The 18,736-nt window shown below is 42.5% G+C and overlaps 1 protein-coding gene across 4 annotated transcripts in view; it reads left to right on the top strand.

Annotated features, from left to right (window-relative positions):
• Positions 1 to 18,736, top strand: part of PPP1R12A (protein phosphatase 1 regulatory subunit 12A) — an 875,274-nt gene that overhangs the window by 375,388 nt on the left and 481,150 nt on the right. For all 4 annotated transcript variants that reach the window (XM_053716754.1, XM_053716755.1, XM_053716757.1 and 1 more), the window contains exon 9: positions 9,083 to 9,234. In XM_053716754.1, coding sequence (XP_053572729.1) covers positions 9,083 to 9,234 — 152 coding nt within the window. The remainder of the gene's footprint in view (positions 1 to 9,082; positions 9,235 to 18,736) is intronic.

Below are 18,736 nucleotides of genomic sequence, written 5' to 3' on the forward strand. Positions count from 1 at the left end.
GGTGGCTGTCCCTGGACAACCTGTCACGAGGGATGACATTCCGCAGACCAGAGTGGGTCATTGTCACGACCGACGCCAGTCTGATGGGCTGGGGCGCGGTCTGGGGATCCCTGAAAGCTCAGGGTCTTTGGTCTCGGGAAGAATCTCTTCTACCGATAAATATTCTGGAACTGAGAGCGATATTCAATGCTCTCAAGGCTTGGCCTCAGCTAGCGAGGGCCAAGTTCATACGGTTTCAATCAGACAACATGACAACTGTTGCGTACATCAACCATCAGGGGGGAACAAGGAGTTCCCTGGCGATGGAAGAAGTGACCAAAATCATTCTATGGGCGGAGTCTCACTCCTGCCACCTGTCTGCTATCCACATCCCAGGAGTGGAAAATTGGGAAGCGGATTTTCTGAGTCGTCAGACATTGCATCCGGGGGAGTGGGAACTCCATCCGGAAATCTTTGCCCAAGTCACTCAGCTGTGGGGCATTCCAGACATGGATCTGATGGCCTCTCGTCAGAACTTCAAAGTTCCTTGCTACGGGTCCAGATCCAGGGATCCCAAGGCGGCTCTAGTGGATGCACTAGTAGCACCTTGGACCTTCAAACTAGCTTATGTGTTCCCGCCGTTTCCTCTCATCCCCAGGCTGGTAGCCAGGATCAATCAGGAGAGGGCGTCGGTGATCTTGATAGCTCCTGCGTGGCCACGCAGGACTTGGTACGCAGATCTGGTGAATATGTCATCGGCTCCTCCTTGGAAGCTACCTTTGAGACGAGACCTTCTTGTTCAGGGTCCGTTCGAACATCCGAATCTGGTTTCACTCCAGCTGACTGCTTGGAGATTGAACGCTTGATCTTATCGAAGCGAGGATTCTCAGATTCTGTTATCGATACTCTTGTTCAGGCCTGAAAGCCTGTAACTAGAAAGATTTACCACAAAATTTGGAAAAAATATATCTGTTGGTGTGAATCTAAAGGATTCCCTTGGGACAAGGTTAAGATTCCTAGGATTCTATCCTTCCTTCAAGAAGGATTGGAAAAAGGATTATCTGCAAGTTCCCTGAAGGGACAGATTTCTGCCTTGTCTGTGTTACTTCACAAAAAGCTGGCCGCTGTGCCAGATGTTCAAGCCTTTGTTCAGGCTCTGGTTAGAATTAAGCCTGTTTACAAACCTTTGACTCCTCCTTGGAGTCTCAATTTAGTTCTTTCAGTTCTTCAGGGGGTTCCGTTTGAACCCTTGCATTCCGTTGATATTAAGTTATTATCTTGGAAAGTTTTGTTTTTAATTGCAATTTCTTCTGCTAGAAGAGTTTCAGAATTATCTGCTCTGCAGTGTTCTCCTCCTTATCTGGTGTTCCATGCAGATAAGGTGGTTTTACGTACTAAACCTGGTTTTCTTCCAAAAGTTGTTTCTAACAAAAACATTAACCAGGAGATTATCGTACCTTCTCTGTGTCCGAAACCAGTTTCAAAGAAGGAACGTTTGTTGCACAATTTGGATGTTGTTCGCGCTCTAAAATTCTATTTAGATGCTACAAAGGATTTTAGACAAACATCTTCCTTGTTTGTTGTTTATTCTGGTAAAAGGAGAGGTCAAAAAGCAACTTCTACCTCTCTCTCTTTTTGGATTAAAAGCATCATCAGATTGGCTTACGAGACTGCCGGACGGCAGCCTCCCGAAAGAATCACAGCTCATTCCACTAGGGCTGTGGCTTCCACATGGGCCTTCAAGAACGAGGCTTCTGTTGATCAGATATGTAGGGCAGCGACTTGGTCTTCACTGCACACTTTTACCAAATTTTACAAGTTTGATACTTTTGCTTCTTCTGAGGCTATTTTTGGGAGAAAGGTTTTGCAAGCCGTGGTGCCTTCCATTTAGGTGACCTGATTTGCTCCCTCCCTTCATCCGTGTCCTAAAGCTTTGGTATTGGTTCCCACAAGTAAGGATGACGCCGTGGACCGGACACACCTATGTTGGAGAAAACAGAATTTATGTTTACCTGATAAATTACTTTCTCCAACGGTGTGTCCGGTCCACGGCCCGCCCTGGTTTTTTTAATCAGGTCTGATAATTTATTTTCTTTAACTACAGTCACCACGGTACCATATGGTTTCTCCTATGCAAATATTCCTCCTTAACGTCGGTCGAATGACTGGGGTAGGCGGAGCCTAGGAGGGATCATGTGACCAGCTTTGCTGGGCTCTTTGCCATTTCCTGTTGGGGAAGAGAATATCCCACAAGTAAGGATGACGCCGTGGACCGGACACACCGTTGGAGAAAGTAATTTATCAGGTAAACATAAATTCTGTTTTTCTGACTTTGGTTCAGTCATTGGTGAGAATTAGGCCAGTTGTGAGGCCTATCTCTACACATTGGAATTTGAATTTAGTTCAAATTTCCTCGTTATGTTCCTATGCATTGCATAGCTTTCAAATGGTTATCCTGGAAAGTTATTTTTCTTCCAGCCATTTCTTCAGCTGGCGGAATTTCTATATTATCTTTTTTTTAAAAAATTTTTTTTTTGTTTTCATAAGGCATTTCTTCATACAAAGTATGTTGTTCTTCTAATGTTTCCTCCGAAAATTTCAACCAGGAGTTATTGTTCCTCCTTTGTATCAGGATATTTCTATTTCTAAGGAAAGGCTTTTGCACAAGCTGATGTTGTTTGAGAGTTAAAACATGTTTCTTCATATATAGTTTCAGTATGTTGTTCACTATTGTTGTTCTCGTGAAGGGCAGTAAGCTACTGCTGTATCCTGATCATTTTGGCTCAAACAGGTATTTCTCAAAGCTTACTTGGTAGCAGGACGGTCTCCCCTTAAGCTATTCACAGCTCATTCTAGATTATTTGCTACTTCCTGGGAACATTCTACAATTTTTTTGCTGCTTTCGTAAGCTTTTTTTGGCAGGAAAGTTCTTTAGGCCACAGTGTCAGGCAATTAGGAACGTCCTTATTTTGTCTCACCCTTTCCTTAACATGGACTCTCCGCTTGGATATTAAATCCCATATGTTATGGATCTTTATTGACTATCATTTTATAAAAAATAAAATAAAAATTAATGTTTACCTGATTACCTAAATGTAGCCACCAATCAGCAAGTGCTACACAGATATCAAGAGAACGAAGAAAAAATTATAATAGGAGTAAATTAGAAAGTTGCTTAAAATTACATGCTTTATCTGAATCATGAAAGAAAATATTTGGGTTTTGTGTCCCATTAACTCACAAAATGTTTAATTTTTGATAGTATAACATTAACCCCTTAATGACCAAGGACGTACCAGGTACGTCCTACAAAAATGGTCCTTAACGACCAAGCACGTGCCTGGTACGTCCTCAGGGGTTTCAGGCGTTGGAAGCGATCATGATCGCTTCTAGCTGCTTTTAGGGTATTACAGCGATGCATCGATATTGAGGCATCGTGCAATCCCCTTTGCTAAGCAACTGATGCAGAGAGCGCCACCCTGTGACCCCCTCTGCATCAGCCAGCGATAGTGCCGATAGTTGGTGGTGTGGGCTTGGAGGGAGGTGGGTTGGTTGGACGGCCTGCCTATTGCTTGAGGAGGAGGGCGGGAAGGGCAGTGGGTGTGGAGGGGGATGGAGGAGAGGTGGATCCTATGTTGGATCTGGGAGGGGGGTTTGCTAATGAGGGTGGGGGGGCAGCTACACTAAAAAAAAAACCAAACCCCCCCCCCCCCAGTAAATACAACAATTTACAGCAAATCTAGCAGTTACTAAGATGGCGGCAAATAGAGGGGGAGGGTTAGAGAGCTGTTGGGGGGGGGTCCTACACTGTAGAATATATATAAAAGAAAAAAAAATATATGAAAAAAGCCTTTTATTTTAGTACTGGCATATACTTTATGCCAGTACTTAAGATGGGGGTGACAATTGTGGGGTGGGGGATGGAAGAGAGCTGTTTGAGAGGGATCAGGGAGGGGATCAGGGGGTGGGATGTGTCAAGTGGGAGGCTGATCTCTACACTAAAGCTAAAATTAACCCTGCAAGCTTCCTAATTTACCCCTTCACTGCTGGTCATAATACAAGTGTGGTGCGCAGCAGCATTTAGCGGCCTAATTACCGAAAATCAAAGCCATATATGTCTGCTATTTCTGAACAAAGGGGGATCCCAAAGAAGCATTTACAACCCGTACCTTAATTGCTCAAGATGTTTGTAAATTCAGTGAGAAACCTAAAGTTTGTGAAAAAGTTAACAATTTAATTTATTTGATCGCATTTGGCGGTAAAATGGTGGCATGAAATATACACTACTTGTGCATATTGCCCTATAACTTGTAAAGAATATGTAAAAATTGGGTATTTCTAAACTCAGGACAAAATTTAGCATGGCTGCTGTTTGGTGGTTGTAGATGTGTAACAAATTTTGGGGGTCAAAGTTATAAAAAGTGTTTTTTTTTCTTTCAGTTTTTTCATCATATTTTATATATATATATTTTTTTTATATTAAATTGATATGTTGAAAATAATGGTATCTTTAGAAAGTCCATTTAATTGCGAGAAAAACAGTATATAATATATGTGGTTACAGTAAATGAGTAAGCGGAAAATTACAGCTAAACACAAACACTGCAGAAATGTAAAAACAGCTCCTGGTACTTAACGGTAAGAAAATTGAAAAAATGGTCTGGCCACTAAGGGGTTAATGTAATATAATAATGTAATAGCGCTGCGGAATCTGTTGGCGCTCTACAAATACATAATAATAATAATAATAATAATAATATAAATACACAAATGATTTAATTTGTTGCCTATTGCTGTAAAATACATCTGGAAATTGTGCTTGGAACGTTTTGAATTACTGTTATCTAATTTTCTGTGAACAAGTGTTACTTTACCCCTACCTTACCTTGTCTCTAGTCATTTACACTCTCTTAGTGTATTATAATTTTTTAATCAACAATCATGAGCATTATTTGCAATAGTGATGAGCATATGTATTTTGTGCATCAAAAATAATATACACATATAATGCTATACAAGTTAAGTAATTTACATTGTGATTTCACACATCCAGCTCTGCATGATTATGAAAATATTTTAAACTATGCAAGGCTGCCCTCTTCTGGTTGTTAGAAATTAGTTCAGTTTTTGAGCTATGTTTATATATGTTATGCATATTGCTTATTCTGTAATAAAAAAAATAACAAGTTGAGAGAAAAATAGCAATGTTTCTCTATTTCAGTCCTCAAGTACCCCTAACAAGCCAGATTTTCATTATCTCAACTAGAGCACATGTAAAATCAGCTGGTGGATGAGAGCAGGTTAATCAGCTAACTGATCAGCTCTTTGTTTTTCATCTGCGTTCTAGTTAAGATATAATGGCCTGCTAGGCATACTGAAGGACTGCAGCTGAGAAACACTGCAATAGAGCATGTAGTTTTAAACAACTTATTCATTTCTTTTATCAAATTTCCTTTAATTTCTTGGTACCCTTTCTTGAAAAGCATACCTAGGTAGGTTCAGGAGTTGCAATGTATTACTGAGAACTAGGTACCGATTGGTGGCTGCACATATATGCCTCTTGTTATTGGCACACAATGTTTTTATCTAGTTCCCAGTAGTGCATTGCTGCACCTTCAATAAAGGATACCAACACAAAGCAAATTTGATAAGAGAAGTAAATTTGAATGTTTAAAATTGTATGTTAAGTCCAATCCAAAATTATACGGGAGCAACTACATAGTTCATACTCTGCCGCACTCAATGATCAGCTTTCCGCGCTAAATAAAAAGATACAAGACTTAGAACTCATTAGAACACAGGCCATGCTAGAAAAATTTAAGAAACTCTACTACCATTTCAGTAACAAACCTTCTTCCCTATTAGCTCAGAAGCTCAGGCAACGCACGGCACAATCAAGGGTTCTTGCTGTTAGGAAGGATGGAGGTGACTTAGTTCATTCACCCAGAGACATAGGACACACATTCCGAGACTATTACCTTAAACTTTACAATCTAGAGACGGACCTAGACAGTGCCCCCCCCCCCCCCAAGACAGCGATAGCTACCTTCTTATCCTCACTACAACTCCCTACCTTAACCCCGGAAACCATGACAGCACTAACAACCCAAATAACTATAACAGAGGTCATACAAGTTATTAAATCCCTGAAATTAGGAAAATCACGGTTACACTGCCAGGTTCTACAAAAACTATCAAGACATACTAGCTCCTATTCTTTGCAGAATGTTCCAAGAGATCATACAGAAGGGATCTGTTAACCCAGAATTTTTGGAAGCCACAGTAGTTACCATACTGAAACCGGGAAAATCGCCAGAGCAATGTAGTAGCTATAGGACTATATCCCTTCTCAACATTGACTCTAAATTATATGCTAAACTCCTTGCTAATAGAATCTCAAAGGGGATCGCACAAATAATACATTCTGACCAAGTAGGTTTCATCCCCGGTCGTGAAGGCCCTGATGCTACTAGGCGCATTCTGGATGTCTTTGGGCTGGCGTCCAGGAGAGGAGATTCCTTTTTGGCGCTCTCCCTGGATGCAGAAAAAGCCTTTGATAGGGTTAGATGGGACTACCTATGGGAGACAATGAAAAACTTTGGCTTCCTTGCCCCCTTTATCAAAGCTATACAGGCCCTCTATTCTTCCCCTACTGCCAGAATTAAGGGAGTGGGTTTTCACTCAGAGCCTTTCTCCATAACCAGTGGTACCCATCAGGGATGCCCCTTGTCACCCCTACTTTTCGCCCTAGCAATTGAGCCTCTGGCCCAGGCCATCAGATCTAGCCCACTTGTCAAGGGCGTCTCCTCAGCAGGTTCTGAACATAAAATATCCCTCTACGCAGACATTACCCTCTTCCTTACCTCCCCAACAACCTCACTTAAAGTAATCTTTAACATTATTAAGGTATTTGGTGAAATCAGCTTCTACAAACTTAATGTAACAAAGACAGAGGCCCTCCCTCTTAATATCCCTACCCGGGACCTCGGAATCCTGCAGAGCTCTTATCGCTTCCAATGGAACACTACCTCCATAAAAGTCCTGGGGGTACACCTAGCCCCAGACAACAACCACCATAGCTAAAAAATTATACAGAAAGGCTCCCGGCCCTACGTAGACTCCTGAATTCTTGGGAATTCATGGAGATTTCCTGGTCGGGTAGAATCGCGACCATAAAGATGTCTTTCTTGCCAAAAATTACCTATCTTTTCAGATGCATCCCCTACAATATCCCTAGACCAATTCTAAACAAACTACAAAGCCTTCTTACAACATGTCTGGAAAGACAGAAGACCGAGAACTGCTAGGCACACCCTAGAAAGACCAACTGACCAGGGAGGACTCGCACTACCCAACATTATTACATACTATAATGCAGCCAGACTCACACACTTACTTGCATGGAGCGATAAATCCCAAGTCCCAGGTTGGCATCATATAGAGACTTCTCTGCTGCCTCGTTATCTTAAGCTTTCAGACTTACTCTGGATCCCTCCCCACCACGGGCAAACCCTGAGAGATATACATCCTGTTTTCCATGATGCCCTCCTCTTTTGGGAACAGATCCGACACACTCCATTCATAGCACCCCACCCCTCTCCCAACCTCACCCTTCCCGCAGCCATATTCTCTCTACCAGATGTGCACCCAGAGCTCTGGCAGTACCTGCAGATCACATATGTGACAGACTTTTATGACTCCAGCACATGGATTCCACACCACCAGCTTTGCACTAAATTCCTGATACCCCCGAGACTGCAATTCGAGGCCTTCCGGTTCAGTTCTTTGCTACGCTCTTGGGGTTACCCTAAGCAGCATCTCAGACCCCCCTCACTCTGGGAACAAGCTTGGATTAAAACCCACCTCATTAAACACCCCTTATCCTTCCACTATAACTTACTGTCCAGCACTAAAGCGCAACAAAAGATCCCTCAAATCCTGGCTTGGGAGAGAGAGATAGGCTTCATAGTGGATACTGCCACCTGGCACAAAAGAATCCAGATAACTAGAAAACTCTTACACTGTGCCACTTTATGGGAGTTATACTCTAAGCTACTAGTAAGATGGCACCTGGTCCCATCCACATTACATAAAATCTACAGTTCACACTCCCCCATGTGCTGGAGGATGTGCGGACAGACAGGCACACCCTTGCACATATGGTGGTCCTGTCCCAAAATACAGCCACTATGGAGAGAACTCTTCTGCACCCTTCACTCCCTAAATATTAATCCTCCCTTTCTTCCAGAAATCACCTTGCTACATATACAAACCCCTAATCTAAATAAGTCTTCTGAGGCATTAACAGTCTGTCTTCATGGCATTGAAGTTAGCGATTGCTAGAGAATGGAAAAAAAAAGAAACCTCCATCCCTCGCACAAGTACTGACTATCATCAGATACATTAGGATAATGGAACAATACTCTCACAAAGTTCTAGATAAAACAGATTCCTACGACGACACTTGGTCTCCTTGGCTAACAATCCACCCAGATTGAGATTATCCTCGCTTACCCCCTCCCACCAAAACCACCCTCTCCACCTTAACTCCAATCCCTCCCCCCCTTTGACCCCCCACCTTTGGGCTGGCACTACAGACATGGTCGAGAATCACCTCTTTAGACCTAAGGCATTTCAGATACTCTTTTCTAAATGTAACCCTTAGACCCTTTTGTCTTGATGGTGTAAATATCATTAAAAATACATCCTCTCTATCTCTCATCATAGAAAAATAAGACATATTTTCCAACACCAACACATGCTTAATGGGTCGACATGTACGAGAATGTAGACACAGATATTATAGTATAAATGTTTTAACTAACCTAAACTGTACTAAATTTTCTCTAAACTCTTCAAATGTTTGTAAGTGCAGACCATAATATAATGCACAACGTTGCGTATGTTCATATTTCTGTTTTGCTTTATAATTGTCTTAATAAAAACTTTAAAATTAAAAAAAATAAAAATACAATAATTTTATTTTTTATGTTAAGTCTGAAACATGAAAGAAAAAAATTGGTATTTCAAGTCACTTTACTGAATTATGGAATACATTGTTATGCGACTTTCATCATGTGCTGTTTAACATTCTGATTCTTAGATAAAACGAAACCATTGACATCGGTAAATAGCGCAAATAGCAACACCACACAGATAACAACTGTTACAACTCCGGCTCCTTCAATACCCTCCAGTCACGTTGCACCTTCAATACTCTCTGGTCAAGTGACACCGACGTCACCGGTGAAAAAGGTAATCTTTATACTTTTACAAGGCACGCTTACAGTATATACATTTAATTATGGTTGTGCAGTGTGAACATTTGTGAAATATAAATAAATATAATGCATAATGGGGGGAATTAGAAATGGACTTCCATGAAGCCATCAGGTCTCCTCTTTCGATGCATATACTTTATTTCTCCAACATTGGTGTGTCCGGTCCACGGCGTCATCCTTACTTGTGGGAAATATCTCTTCCCCAACAGGAAATGGCAAAGAGTCCCAGCAAAGCTGGCCATATAGTCCCTCCTAGGCTCCGCCCACCCCAGTCATTCTCTTTGCCGTTGCACAGGCAACATCTCCACGGAGATGGTTAAGAGTATGTGGTGTTTAGTTGTAGTTTTTTATTGTACTATCAAGAGTTTATTTTAAAATAGTTCTGGTATGTACTATTTACTCTGAAACAGAAAAAGCTGAAGAGTTCTGTTTGTGAGAGGAAGATGATTTTAGCAGACAGTAACTAAAATCGATTGCTGTTTCCACATAGGACTGTTGAGATGAAGTAACTTCAGTTGGGGGAAACAGTTAGCAGACTTTTCTGCTTAAGGTATGACTAGCCATATTTCTAACAAGACTGTAATGCTGGAAGGCTGTCATTTCCCCTCATGGGGACCGGTAAGCCATTTTCTTAGTCTCAAACAGAATAAAGGGCTTAATATGGGCTATAAAACTGGTAGACACTTTTATGGGCTAAATAGATTGCTTTATTTGGACATTTTATACATGTTTATGCTGATAATTCACACTTATAAACTTGGGGAAAGTTTTTTTAACGTCAGGCACTATGTTAGACACCTTTTCCAGTCAGGAAGGGCCTTCCCAGTTGTAGGCTGAGCCTCATTTTCGCGCCATTACTGCGCAGTTGTTTTTTGAGAGCAGGACATGCAGATGCATGTGTGAGGATCTGAAAGTAGTTGGAAAAGTTCCTAGAAGGCGTCATTTGGTATCGTATTCCCCTCTGGGCTTTGTAAAGTCACAGCAAAGGCTGTAGCTGGGACTGTATAGGGGTTAAATCTGTAACCGGCTCCGGTTTCGTTATTTTAATGGTTAAAGCTCTGAAAATTGGTGTGCAATACACTGTGGTGAAATTTTGGTAAATTTTGAACAATTCCTTCATATATTTTCACATATTCAGTAATAAAGTGTGCTCTGTTTAAAATTTAAAGAGACAGTAAAGGTTTTGTTTTAAAACGGTTTTTGTGCTTTATTGACAAGTTTAAGCCTGTTTAACATGTCTGTGCCTTCAGATAAGCTATGTTCTATATGTATGAAAGCCAATGTGTCTCCCCCTTCAAAATTGTGTGATAATTGTGCCATAGCGTCCAAACAAAGTAAGGACAGTACTGCCACAGATAATAAAATTGTCCAAGATGATTCCTCAGATGAAGGGAGTAGACATGGTTCTACATCATCTCCTTCTGTGTCTACGCCAGTTTTGCCCACGCAGGAGGCCCCTAGTACTTCTAGCGCGCCAATGCTTATTACCATGCAACAATTGACGGCTGTAATGGATAACTCCATAGCAAATATTTTATCCAAAATGCCTGCATATCAGAGAAAGCGCGATTGCTCTGTTTTAAACACTGAAGAGCAGGAGGGCGCTGATAATTGTTCTGTCATACCCTTACACCAATCTGAAGGGGCCATGAGGGAGGTTTTGTCAGATGGGGAAATTTCAGATTCAGGAAAAATTTCTCAACAGGCTGAACCTGATGTTGTGACATTTAAATTAGAACATCTCCGCGCACTGCTTAAGGAGGTGTTATCTACTCTGGATGATTGTGACAACTTGGTCATTCCAGAAAAATTATGCAAGATGGACAAGTTCCTAGAGGTTCCGGTGCACCCCAACGCTTTTCCTATACCCAAGCGGGTGGCGGACATAGTGAATAAGGAGTGGGAGAAGCCCGGCATACCTTTTGTTCCCCCTCCTATATTTAAGAAATTATTTCCTATGGTCGACCCCAGAAAGGACTTATGGCAGACAGTCCCTAAGGTCGAGGGGGCAGTTTCTACTCTAAACAAGCGCACTACTATTCCTATCGAAGATAGTTGTGCTTTCAAAGATCCTATGGATAAAAAATTGGAGGGTTTGCTTAAAAAGATTCTTGTACAGCAAGGTTACCTTCTACAACCCATTTCGTGCATTGTTCCTGTCACTACAGCAGCGTGGTTCTGGTTCGAGGAACTAGAAAAGTCGCTCAGTAGAGAGACTCCATATGAGGAGGTTATGGACAGAGTTCACGCACTTAAGTTGGCTAACTCTTTTATTTTAGATGCCGCTTTGCAATTAGCTAGATTAGCGGCAAAAAATTCAGGGTTTGCAATTGTGGCGCGCAGAGCACTTTGGCTAAAGTCTTGGTCAGCGGATGTATCATCCAAGACAAAATTGCTTAACATCCCCTTCAAGGGTAAAACTCTCTTTGGACCAGAATTGAAGTAGATTATCTCAGACATCACTGGGGGAAAGGGCCACGCCCTCCCACAAGATAGGCCTTTCAAGGCCAAGAATAAGTCTAATTTTCGTTCCTTTCGTAATTTCAGGAACGGACCGGCCTCTAATTCTGCATCCTCTAAGCAAGAGGGTAATGCCTCACAGTCCAAACCAGCCTGGAAACCGATGCAAGGCTGGAACAAGGGTAAGCAGACCAAGAAGCCTGCTACCGCTAACAAAACAGCATGAAGGAGTAGCCCCCGATCCGAGACCGGATCTAGTGGGGGGCAGACTCTCTCTCTTTGCTCAGGCTTGGGCAAGAGATGTTCAGGATCCCTGGGCGCTAGAAATAGTTTCTCAGGGTTATCTTCTGGAATTCAAGGAACTACCCCCAAGGGGAAGGTTCCACATGTCTCACTTATCCTCAAACCAAATAAAGAGACAGGCGTTCTTACATTGGAATGGGATTTTACTCAAATCTGTTCGTAGTTCCCAAAAAAGAGGGAACCTTCAGACCAATTCTGGATTTAAAGATCCTAAACAAATTTCTCAGGGTACCATCGTTCAAAATGGAAACCATTCGAACGATTCTACCCACTATCCAGGAAGGTCAATTTATGACTACCGTGGATCTAAAGGATGTGTACCTACATATTCCTATCCACAAAGAACATCATCAGTTCCTAAGGTTCGCCTTTCTGGACAAACATTACCAGTTTGTGGCCCTCCCATTCGGATTAGCCACTGCTCCAAGAATTTTCACAAAGGTACTCTGGTCTCTTCTAGCGGTTCTAAGACCGAGGGGCATTGCAGTAGTACCATACTTGGACGACATTCTAATACAAGCGTCGTCCCTTTCAAAAGCAAAGGCTCATACAGACATCGTTCTGGCCTTTCTCAGATCTCACGGATGGAAGGTGAACATAGAAAAAAGTTCTCTGTCTCCGTCAACAAGAGTTCCCTTCCTGGGAACAATAATAGATTCCTTAGAAATGAGGATCTTTCTGACAGATGTCAAAAAGTCAAAACTTCTAAGCGCTTGTCAAGTTCTTCATTCTGTTCAACGTCCTTCCATAGCTCAGTGCATGGAAGTAGTAGGGTTGATGGTTGCAGCAATGGACATAGTTCCTTTTGCGCGAATTCATCTAAGACCATTACAACTGTGCATGCTGAAACAGTGGAATGGGGACTATACAGACTTGTCTCCAGTGATTCAAGTAGATCAGAAGACCAGAGATTCACTCCGTTGGTGGATATCCCTGGACCACCTATCCCAGGGAATGAGCTTCCGCAGACCAGAGTGGGTCATTGTCACGACCGACGCCAGTCTAGTGGGCTGGGGTGCGGTCTGGGAATCCCTGAAAGCTCAGGGACTATGGTCTCGGGAAGAGTCTCTCCTTCCGATAAACATTCTGGAACTAAGAGCGATATTCAATGCTCTCAGGGCTTGGCCTCAGCTTGCAAAGGCCAGATTCATAAGATTCCAATCAGACAACATGACGACCGTTGCATATATCAATCATCAGGGGGGAACAAGGAGTTCCCTGGCGATGAAAGAAGTAACCAAAATAATACAATGGGCGGAGAATCACTCCTGCCATCTATCTGCGATCCACATCCCAGGTGTGGAAAACTGGGAAGCGGATTATCTGAGTTGTCAGACATTCCATCCGGGGGAGTGGGAACTCCACCCGGAGATTTTTGCCCAGTTGACTCAATTATGGGGCATTCCAGACATGGATCTGATGGCGTCTCGTCAGAACTTCAAGGTTCCTTGCTACGGGTCCAGATCCAGGGATCCCAAGGCGACTCTAGTGGATGCACTAGTAGCGCCTTGGACCTTCAACCTAGCTTATGTGTTCCCACCGTTTCCTCTCATTCCCAGGCTGGTAGCCAGGATCAAACAGGAGAGGGTCTTGGTGATCTTGATAGCTCCTGCGTGGCCACGCAGGACTTGGTATGGAGACCTGGTGAATATGTCATCGGTTCCACCATGGAAACTACCTTTGAGACAGGACCTTCTTGTTCAGGGTCCATTCGAACATCCAAATCTGGTCTCCCTCCAGCTGACGGCTTGGAGATTGATCGCTTGATTCTATCAAAGCGTGGGTTTTCAGATTCGGTGATTGATACTCTGGTTCAGGCCAGAAAACCGGTAACTAGAAAGATTTACCATAAAATATGGAAAAGATATATCTGCTGGTGTGAATCCAAGGGATTCCCTTGGAATAAGGTAAAAATTCCTAAGATTCTTTCCTTTCTGCAAGAAGGTTTGGATAAAGGATTATCTGCGAGTTCTCTAAAGGGACAGATTTCTGCTTTATCTGTCTTACTACACAAACGACTGGCAGCTATGCCAGATGTTCAAGCATTTGTTCAGGCTCTGGTTAGGATCAAGCCTGTTTACAGACCTTTGACTCCTCCCTGGAGTTTAAATCTAGTTCTTTCAGTTCTTCAAGGGGTTCCGTTTGAACCTCTACATTCCATAGATATTAAGTTGTTATCTTGGAAAGTTTTGTTTTTGGTTGCTATTTCTTCTGCTAGAAGAGTTTGAGTTATCTGCTCTGCAGTGTTCTCCGCCCTATCTGGTGTTCCATGCAGATAAGGTGGTTTTGCGTACTAAGCCTGGTTTTCTTCCAAAGGTTGTTTCTAACAAAAATATTAACCAGGAGATAGTTGTACCTTCTTTGTGTCCGAATCCAGTTTCAAAGAAGGAACATTTGTTACACAATTTGGACGTAGTCCGTGCTCTAAAATTCTATTTAGAAGCTACAAAAGATTTCAGACTAACATCTTTTCTGTTTGTCGTCTATTCTGGTAAAAGGAGAGGTCAAAAAGCGACTTCTACCTCTCTTTCCTTTTGGCTTAAAAGCATCATCCGATTGGCTCACGAGACTGCCGGACGGCAGCCTCCTGAAAGAATCACAGCTCACTCCACTAGGGCTGTGGCTTCCACATGGGCCTTCAAGAACGAGGCTTCTGTTGATCAGATATGTAAGGCAGCGACTTGGTCTTCACTGCACACTTTTGCCAAATTTTACAAATTTGATACTTTTGCTTCTTCGGAGGCTATTTTTGGGAGAGAGGTTTTGCAAGCTGTGGTGCCTTCCGTTTAGGTAACCTGATTTGCTCCCTCCCTTCATCCGTGTCCTAAAGCTTTGGTATTGGTTCCCACAAGTAAGGATGACGCCATGGACCGGACACACCAATGTTGGAGAAAACAGAATTTATGCTTACCTGATAAATTACTTTCTCCAACGGTGTGTCCGGTCCACGGCCCGCCCTGGTTTTTTAATCAGGTCTGATGAATTATTTTCTCTAACTACAGTCACCACGGTACCATATGGTTTCTCCTATATATATTTCCTCCTGTCCGTCGGTCGAATGACTGGGGTGGGCGGAGCCTAGGAGGGACTATATGGCCAGCTTTGCTGGGACTCTTTGCCATTTCCTGTTGGGGAAGAGATATTTCCCACAAGTAAGGATGACGCCGTGGACCGGACACACCGTTGGAGAAAGTAATTTATCAGGTAAGCATAAATTCTGTTTTCTTGCTGGCTTCAGTTCTACACATAGCTGGTATACACTTGTAGTGGGTGTATCAGCCTGAAGTTTGCTAGTGTTATAATCTAGAAAAATAGATTGACTATTGTTAAATGTTCCTGTTACAGGTGTCCTGTCATTACTTTACCAAAATCAGTGTAACCAAAGCCCTGTAAGACTGTGTATGAAGACGCAAGATATCCCTAGGTTATGTCCCTTGGATTTATGTGGCTATGCTTTCAGTGGAGTTTCCTTAAATCCCTTGTGTTCTTGTGGAAATCTGTAAACTAGTGCGCTGTGTTTACTTCTGTTCTGCAGGTTGCTATGGTTCTGGATGCATGAGCTAGCATTTTGCTTTTCCCCAAAATATGCACCACAGGCAATGTGGTCAACCTTATACTGCTGCAATGACTTACTGAATAGCTTGACCATTTGGATTTTCTGGTTACTCGTAAAATCCTTCTTGTTGTTAGTCCATTTATCGTTCACATCTAAAGTTTTTTCCTTCCTAAGATAAGGGAGAGTCCACGGCTTCATTCCTTACTGTTGGGAAATACAACACCTGGCCACCACACCCCAGCCAAAGGCTTAAATATCCCCTCCACTTCCTCATTACCCCAGTCATTCTTTGCCTTTTGTCATGTTAGGAGGTGGCAGAAGTGGCAGAAGATTCGGAGAGTCCTGAATTGGATAGGACTAGAGTTTGAAGTAGTCATGTCAACCTCTCAGTATGAAATTATTGATGAAATTTAGAGTCTGGAGATGCAGGGAAAGTTTTTCTGCACAACCATCCAGACTTCTGCTAACAGCTCCTAAGCAATCAGTGTTGGCGAGTTTCACTGCCTGCTTTCTCTCACTCAAGTCCATGTCAGGAGCACTGCTATAAGACTGTCACACTTGAGAGGCTGTGTTCTGTTCCACAGCATGGATCCTGGAGGTAAGATTGTTTTAAATTTTTACACATGAAACGCTATAACAGGGTCACAGTGTGGCTCCTTTATACCTTTTAAATTTACCATTTAAATTCGGTTTATAAACCTCCTGTGGTTACTCCAGAGATTTTTCCAGTTCCTGATGCTATTTCTGATATGATTTCTAAGGAATGTAATAGGCCTGGTGGTACTTTTATCCCTTCTTCAAGGTTTAAAAAATTGTATCCTTTGCCAGCAGTTAGATTGGAGTTTTGGGAAAATATCCCCAAAGTTGATGGGGCTATTTCTACTCTTGCCAAACGTACTACTATTCCTATGGAAGATAGTACTTCCTTTAAGGGCCCTATAGATAGGAAACTTGAATCTTATCTAAGGAAAGCTTATTTATATTCTGGCTATCTTCTCAGGCCTGCCATTTCTATGGCTCATGTTGCAGCTGCATCAACTTTTTGGTTGGAAAGTTTAGCGCAACAGGAAATGGATCCTGATTTGTCTAACATTGTTTGCTTGATTCAACATGCTAATCATTTTATCTGTGATGCCATTTTTGATATGATCAAAATTGATGTTAAATCTATGTCTTTAGCTATTTTAGCTAGAATAACTTTGTGGCTCAAATATTGGAATGCTGACATGGTATCTAAGTCTAGATTACTATCTTTCTTTCCAAGGTATTCATTTATTTGGTTCTCAGTTGTATTTGGATACTTGCTTGGGCGGAATCCAGCTCCTGTCTAATTTCTGCAGTTCATATCCCAGGTGTAGACAGTAGGGAAGCTGATTATATCAGCCGTCAGACTTTACATCCGGGGGAGTGGTCGCTCCATTCAGATATCTTTTCTCAGATTTTTCATATGTGGGGTCTTCCAGAAATAAATCTGATGGCTTCCCATCGAAACAAGAAACTTCCCAGGTACCTGTCCAGGTCCAGGGATCCTCAGGTGGTGGCGGCGGTGGATGCGTTATCAGTTCCTTTGGTGTTACCAACCTACTTATATTTTCCTGCCTCTAGTTCTTCTTCCAAGAGTGATTTCTAAGATCATCATGGAACAATCGTTTGTGTTGCTGGTAGCTCCAGCATGGCCTCATAGGTTTTGTTATAGGGATCTTGTTCAGATGTCCAGTTGCCAACCTTGGCCACATCCTTTAAGACCAGACCTTCTTTCTCAAGGTTCCTTTTTCCTTCAGGATACAAACTGCAGTGTCTGCAGCCCTCAGTGCATTACCTTGCTCAAACAAACACAAGAGAAAGGTTAAACATAGCTCTCCTGACCCGGAGTCATCTAAATATTTATCTGATTTAGCTATTATGTCCCAGTTATCCGATGAGTTAACCTCTGTAGCACCAAAGGGTGAACTTTCTGGGTTGGAGTCCTTAGCGTCTAAGCTTCCTGCTGCGAAGGAACCGTCCTTTAGATTTAAAATTGAGCACTTAGGTTTCTATTAAAGGAGGTTCTGTCTACGTTAAAGGTTCCAGAGGTTGCGCTGCCTGAAGAACCTATGATACCTAAATTAGACAGTTTACGAAGACAGGAAAGTTCCTTTGACTTTCCTGTGCCAGTTACGATGGGGAACATTATTAAGAACTAATGGGAAAGAATTGGTTCTTCCTTTTCCCCCTCTACTTTTAAAAAGTTGTTCCCGGTCCCAGACTCTCAACTGGATTTGTGGGGCTCCATTCCTAAGGTGGATGGTGCTATCTCTACCCTTGCTAAACATACTACTAAACCTCTTGAGGATAGTTCTTCGTTCAGAGAACCGATGGATAAGAAAATGGACACCTTTCTGAGAAAGATGTTTCAACATACAGATTTTTGTTTTAACCGGTGGCTGCAGTTGTCGCGGTTTCCGGAGCATCTAACTACTGGTGCGACTTTGTCGGAACTCATTGAGGTGGAGTCTCCCCTCGAGGATATTCAAGACAGAATTAAATTTCTGAGAATTGCTAATTCTTTTATCTGAGATGCTAACATGAGTGTCGAGAATTGCTCTCTTGGTGGCTCTGTCCAGACCATCCTTGGAGATTGTGACTACGGACGCAAGCCTATCCAGATGGGGAGCTGTTTGGGGTGCCAGGAAGACAACAGGGGTTGTGGACTCAGGAGGAGTCCACCCTCCCGATCAATATTTTGGAACTACGGGCAATCTTCAAGGCCTTGAAGGCTTGGCCACTTCTGGGTTCGTCCAAGTTTATCAGTTTCCAATCAGACAATATAACCTTTGTGGCTTACATCAACCATCAGGGGGAACGAGAATTTCCTTGGCGATAAAGGAAGGTTCAAACTCATCTTTTTCCTCGAGTGGTGGCCTGCATCAAGCAGGAGCTGGTATCGTTAATCCTGATTGCTCCATCGTGGCCACAAAGGACGTGGTTCATAGATCTAGTGGGGATCTCCTCATCGCCTCTGTGGAAGTTACCTTGTCGCAGAGACCTGCTGATACAAGATCCATTTGTTCATCAAAATCTAGATTCTCTGAAGCTGACTGTGTGGGGATTGAATGCTTAGTATTAGCCAAGAGAGTTTTCTCTGAGAGTGTCAATGATACTCTTATTCAAGCTTGTA

Source organism: Bombina bombina, chromosome 6 (assembly GCF_027579735.1).
Source record: "Bombina bombina isolate aBomBom1 chromosome 6, aBomBom1.pri, whole genome shotgun sequence".
NCBI lineage: Eukaryota > Metazoa > Chordata > Amphibia > Anura > Bombinatoridae > Bombina > Bombina bombina.